Source organism: Epargyreus clarus, unplaced genomic scaffold (genome assembly GCF_041222505.1).
Source record: "Epargyreus clarus isolate Ecla_fem2 unplaced genomic scaffold, WU_Ecla_fem_2.2 ptg000022l, whole genome shotgun sequence".
Classification (NCBI taxonomy): Eukaryota; Metazoa; Arthropoda; class Insecta; order Lepidoptera; family Hesperiidae; genus Epargyreus; species Epargyreus clarus.
Window position 1 is genome coordinate 1,882,585 of NW_027332229.1, and position 6,508 is coordinate 1,889,092.

General features: G+C 42.4%; 1 protein-coding gene across 1 annotated transcript in view; it reads left to right on the forward strand.

Moving 5' to 3' along the window:
* Nucleotides 1–6,165, forward strand: part of fbl (pantothenate kinase 3 fbl) — a 46,976-nt gene extending 40,811 nt beyond the window's left edge. Inside the window, exons 9-13 of the mRNA XM_073085057.1 lie at nt 863–1,014; nt 2,108–2,284; nt 3,145–3,280; nt 4,854–4,969; nt 5,711–6,165. Of these exons, the coding sequence (XP_072941158.1) occupies nt 863–1,014; nt 2,108–2,284; nt 3,145–3,280; nt 4,854–4,969; nt 5,711–5,804 (675 nt within the window). The 3' untranslated portion in view covers nt 5,805–6,165. The remainder of the gene's footprint in view (nt 1–862; nt 1,015–2,107; nt 2,285–3,144; nt 3,281–4,853; nt 4,970–5,710) is intronic.
* Nucleotides 6,166–6,508: the final 343 nt, after the last annotated feature.

Sequence of the window (6,508 nt, forward strand, 5' to 3'; positions counted from 1 at the left end):
TTCGACAGACTTCGCTACCATCGCAGTTTCAAATATTCTATCTATTTTTCAAACCCGTAAGTGATAAGGGTTGTTCACCCTTAACATTTTTTTTTATTTATATGGCAACACAACTTTTGCCGGGTCAGCTAGTAAATATATAGTATTTTATTAATTTGTGTAATAATTTGGATTCGAAATCTACATTGCCACGCCAAGCTCATCAAATCAATACTGGATGTCAATCGACAAAAATTATGAAGGTAACAACACTATTACGCACACATGCACATATCAAATTTGGTATTGCGTTTAAACTGACATTGTGTATCTTTGACATCCTATATCTATGGAATTTATATAAATTTTTTTATAATATAGGAGTAGCAGACGAGCATACAGTCCACCTGATGGTAAGTGGCTACTGCCGCCCATGGACATCTGTAATCAACCCCAGATAGGATTAGATATTCCTACCTGAGGTCGGGCACAGATGCGCCGTTACTCCTGAGGACTAAGCTGGAACGCTTCGCATAACTATGTCTCCCTTACCACACCCTTCAAACCGGAACACAGCAACGCCTAACACTGCTGTTATTAGGTAGAAATAAGTGTGGCGGTGGTGCCGCCGGAGCCGAACCACAAAGGGTTCTTCACCTTCACCTTTAAATTGATTTATCGATTATTATTATATTATCATTGTATTACTTTAATATCGTTAAAAATAAGAAACTACCAAATGACACGTATTTTCTTGATAGGTTAACTAAACACCTTTGATTACGTTTTGGACGTCTAATAACTAATCGGACTATAATCGATCTATCGACTATAATCAATCTTCTTTGTCTATCTTTCTTAACTAAACCCTTCTTACCCACAGCCGCCGTACCTCGAAGCGGCCCTCAGCCAATACGTCCGTCGGCCGTACGACTTCTCCAGCCCGTACCCGTTCCTGCTGGTGAACATCGGCAGCGGCGTCTCCGTGCTGGTGGTCAACGCGCCCAACGACTACTACCGCGTCAGTGGCACCAGGTGAGGGGGAAGGGGAGTGGGGGGAGTGTGTTGTGGTGGGGGGAGGGGGGGGTCAGTGCGACTCCTTCGGCCCGTACCCGTTCCTGCTGGTGAACATCGGCAGCGGCGTCTCCGTGCTGGTGGTCAACGCGCCCAACGACTACTACCGCGTCAGTGGCACCAGGTGAGGGGGAAGGGGAGTGGGGGGAGTGTGTTGTGGTGGGGGGAGGGGGGGGTCAGTGCGACTCCTTCGGCCCGTACCCGTTCCTGCTGGTGAACATCGGCAGCGGCGTCTCCGTGCTGGTGGTCAACGCGCCCAACGACTACTACCGCGTCAGTGGCACCAGGTGAGGGGGAAGGGGAGTGGGGGGAGTGTGTTGTGGTGGGGGGAGGGGGGGTCAGTGCGACCCCTCCGTTCCTGCTGGTGAACATGGTGAGTGTAGTGTGGTGTGGTGGGGGAGGGGTTAGAGACAACACGTCTGGCGGCTGTTCGACTTCACTGAGGGTGAGGGGGGGGTAAATATCCCGTTGCTGGGCATGAGACTAATAACTGGGGAGGGGGGATGATATAGGGGGTAATTGTGGATATTGGCTTTTCTCTTTATATATTATTCTTATATAGAAGTAGCAAGTTTCAAAGTGGAACACTGCTTATGATAATAATGATCATTATTTGCGTCACCTTCCCACAATTAAGGTCATAATGATTTATAACATAATGCACCTTCAAAGTTTATGATAATGATGATTATTACGTGCTTATTGTAATAGTTTATGATAATTATAATGATATCTTAGGTCATTCCCCGATACTTAATAATGAAGGTAATAATGATTTTTACGTCGACCCCAAAATGTATGTCATTCTCAATGATTTTCTATGTCCTCCACCGAAATTTATACCAATACTGATTTGTGACGTCATTTCTTATGTTTTTCTATGTCCACCATAATGTATGTCAATATTTATTCATGGCGTCACTTTCAATGATTTTCTATGTCCACCTCCAAAATTAATATTAATAATGTTGCGTGACGTCATTCCCGTTGTTTTTTTTATGTCTTATGTCTTAAAATGTATGCCAATACTGATTCGTGACGTCATCCCTTCCAGCTTGGGCGGCGGCACCTTCCTCGGCCTCTGTTGCCTGCTGACCGGCTGCAGCAGCTTCGAGGAGGCGATCTCGCTAGCGGCCTCCGGGGACAACACCACCGTGGACAAGCTAGTCCGGGACATATACGGCGGGGACTACGCTCGCTTCGGCCTGCCCGGGGACCTGGTGGCTAGCAGGTGAGGAGGTCGGGGGGTCGAGTTAGACCTGGTGACCAGGAGGTGTGGGGGGTCGGGGGGTCGGGTTAGGCCTGGTGACCAGGAGGTGTGGGGTCGGGTTAGACCTGGTGACCAGGAGGTGTGGGGTGTCGGGGGATCGGGTTAGGCCTGGTGGCCAGCGGGTGAGGGGGGGTCGGGTTAGGGGTGCTCCGGGACAACACTACAGTGGACAAGCTAGTCCGGGACATTTACGGCGGGGACTACGCTCGCTTCGGCCTGCCCGGGGACCTGGTGGCTAGCAGGTGCGGGGATCGGGGGGTCGAGTTAGACCTGGTGACCAGGAGGTGTTGGGTGTCGGGGGGTCGGGTTAGAGGTGCTCCGGGGACAAAACCACCGTGGATAAGCTCATACGGGACATATACGGCGGGACCTGCCCGGGGACCTAGTGGCCAGCAGGTGAAGGGTGGAGGGGGGTCGTGGGGTCGAGTTAGACCTGGTGACGAAGTGTGTTTTTGATGTTTCTTTTTTAATTTTCGTGGTGGGGGGTTATAGGCTTAAGTGGTCATGGAGGAATGGGGGTACGATTTTGTCTAAAGTGCACCACTTTTGTTATTGTACTGCTTGTTAAGGTTCGTAGTGACATTTAATCTCTTTAAATTCTATGCGCATGTCAAACTCCGTGTTTTTAGGTCATAATCCATCACTCCGTCCAAACGCAAATGAGAAGACCCCACACAATTCCTCATGATTTTTTCTTTCACCGTTTAAGCAAGTGACAAATACATATGCAGAGTGAATATTACTATACTTTAAATAGATATGTAGAGTGAATATTGCTTAAAGTATAGCAACTATAGCAGCTACTGTTAATTCTATTTCAGTTTCGGTCACATGTGCTCGGCGGAGCGGAGGGCGAAGGTGTCGCGGGAGGACCTCGCGAGAGCCACCCTCGTCACGATCACGAATAACATCGGCTCCATAGCGCGGCTCTGCGCCTCCAATGAAGGGATTGAAAGGGTGAGGGCTTGAGCATTGTTATCATCATCATCATCATCATCATCATCAACCCATTACTGTCCCACTGCTGTTTACGGGTCTCCTCTCAGAATGAGAAGGATTAGGCCATAGTCCACCGCGCTGGACAAGAGCGTATTGGTGGACTTCACATCACTTTGAGATTTTTTTTTTATATAAATCTCTCAGGTATGCAGATTTCTTCACATTTTCCTTCACCGTTTAAGCAAGTGATAATTAATTTCTAATACGCACATAACTTCGAAAAATCAGAGGTGCGTGCCTGGGATTTGAACCTCGGACCCCTCGATCGAGAGGCCGAGTTTCATAACCGCTAGGCTATCACTGCTGACTAGCATCGTTATATTTTATTTATTTACTAGTAGCGCTCCCGGCTTTGCCCGCGTTTTTTTTAAAATAATAACTTTTAATACATATAACTGAAAATTGGTACCTTCTGGAATGACAGTCGAAAATTGGTTACTAACTCAGAAACCTTCATGGAATCATCCACAATTACTTTGCTAAAGATCATCACACGATCGAATGCATATTTTACCGTTCTATAAAGACATACAGACAAAAAAAACTTTTTTATATTGTAGTAAAAGACGCAGGCTCTTGGGCATTGAAGAGGCGTGTTGGTTGAACGAAGGCTTTATTATAACTAACTAAATAATAAGCTTAACCTAACTTATATAATACAAGGCTCAGCTCTACACCACAATATATCTAGGATAAAAAGTATTCTCTGTCCGTTCCCTGGTTCAAAGCTACGTCTCCACCAATTTTCAGCCAAAACGGTTCAGCCGTTATAAATTGAGTAACTAACATGACTATTTATATATAGATTTACTAGCTGACCCGGCGAACGTTGTTGCCATATAAATAAAAAAAATGTTAAGGCTGAACAACGCTTATCACTTAGGGGTATAAAAAATAGATAGTAGCCGATTCTCAGACCTACTGAATATGCATGTAAAATTTGGTGAATATTGGTAAAGCCGTTTCGAAGGAGTACGGTAACTAACATTGTAAACCGAGAATTTTATATACATGTAAGATCATATCTTTCAATATTTATACCAACTATTTATACAAACTTTATAGTTTAAAGTTGGTTAAACTCTTTGGTGTCTTTATTTACCTATCTGTAGATTTTTGTAAAAAAAATCATATTTTTATTAATCAATTATTGTTTTTTTTCTTTCTTTATGTACTTTTGGTCGGAGTTAGTATTATATGATTTTAGACTAAAATTATCGCGGAATTGAGACATTTTATTATGTAACGGGTACTCACGATATGCGTTTTTAAATTTCTTTATTGCCGATATTTCGACATAGTTACATGAATCGTGGTCACGGCGAAACTGCCGCGGCGGGAAGAAATCGTTGACAAGTACTAGTGGTAGATTAATCTATCTACCCTACGTCGAGTTCGTTTTTCTTTTCTAGGTTCCATATCACGACACACAACACTAACAGTATCCTTACGCACCGTACTTTGTACTATTTGTGTTAAAGAGTTAATATTACCTATAAAAGTCGGTATCGTCGGTCTGTTTGTCCATCAGGTGGTGTTCTGCGGCAACTTCCTCCGTGTGAATCCGTTGTCGATGAAGCTGTTGTCGTACGCGATGGCGTACTGGTCGAGGGGGGCGCTCAAGGCGCTCTTCCTAGAGCACGAGGGGTTAGTACACACACAAATATACACCACACATACAGAGAGTGAGATACAGACACACACAAACACAGTAAGATACACATACACACACACACACACACACAGCGAGAGAAATACGCGCGCGCATACAGAAAGAGGGAGAGAGACCGACAGAAAGACGCGTATACACACAGGGACGAAAAAACAGGTAGAGAGGGAGATAGGTATAGAGGTAGGAAGAGAAAGAAACACACACTTACGTCACAAAAACAAATGTACTTACCACACGCTCAGAGAGCGAGAGAGATGCACACACACGCCCACATAAATACGCAAGTAAATAGGGGTAGAGAAAGACGCATACACTGACACAAAAACACTCACGCACACATACATGCACACATTCACGCATTCAGACAGTGAGAGAGACACACACACACGCGACGGCGACACTTGTATATGTCACATATGCGTACATACTAAAGCAAGCATACGCACCCTATTCGCTAAAAGATTTTTTTCTAAACCGAATGACATTGTTCTGTTTCTTTTTCCAACAATTTCTTGTTCGAAGTACGTACAATAATGAATATTCGAAATTTATGAGCCTCCTAGCAATAATATTGTTATTTATATACTTTTCTTGATATTATATTTTGTTTTTTTTTTTTTTTTAATATATTTATGATTCAATTTGAAACATTTTTTTTTGATAGTATTAGTATTATTTATTAATTAATTTTGTAACATTTTTTCCACTTTTTCCAGATATTTCGGTGCAGTCGGTTGCCTACTGCATTTGGACAGCAAGAACCATCGCAAAGAGGCCCAGCGCACCGAAACCGCACAAGCGGACAGATAATATTGTGTTATATATATACATATATAGTCCATTTACACAACGACGTTTGGTTTTCGTGAGCTAAACATCTATAGTCTGATTCATAATTAGTTGTCCAAAATGTAAACAAAGAAATGTCACTGTCAAAATACGATTACAGGTATTGTAAACCTTGACAAATAAATAAAAAACAAAAACTTCAACAAACTCAACAAAACAACGAAAACTTTAACAACTACACACAATTTAACAGTTTATACCTAATGCGTTAGAGTAAGAAAAATAATTGCATTACATTAAAAAAATAGTAAATTTATAATTTTACTAGTGGTGCCCGCGGCTTCGCCCGCATTTTAAAGAAATAATATGACATACATAAAACGGAAAAGGAGATGTTTCAAAATGTATGGGCTCCCGGCCACCTTTTGTACACTATACTAAAAACTAAGAAAACATGCAAAGAACAATTCGTAGGGGTTTATTTTCTTCAAATCATGTTCGTTTAATTGTTAAAAAAACAATAATTTATACTTAAACTTGCAACACAACAGTGGAAAAACATCATGGAAGTAGTGATTACCGTAATAATGTCATCTGTCATTCTATTTTAACTTGACTATATACATTATATACGTTTTTATATATTTTTTACGCGAATGGGCGTAGATATATAAATATTGCATTGTATGTATTGAGAAACAATGCCTATATTTGATAAACATTAA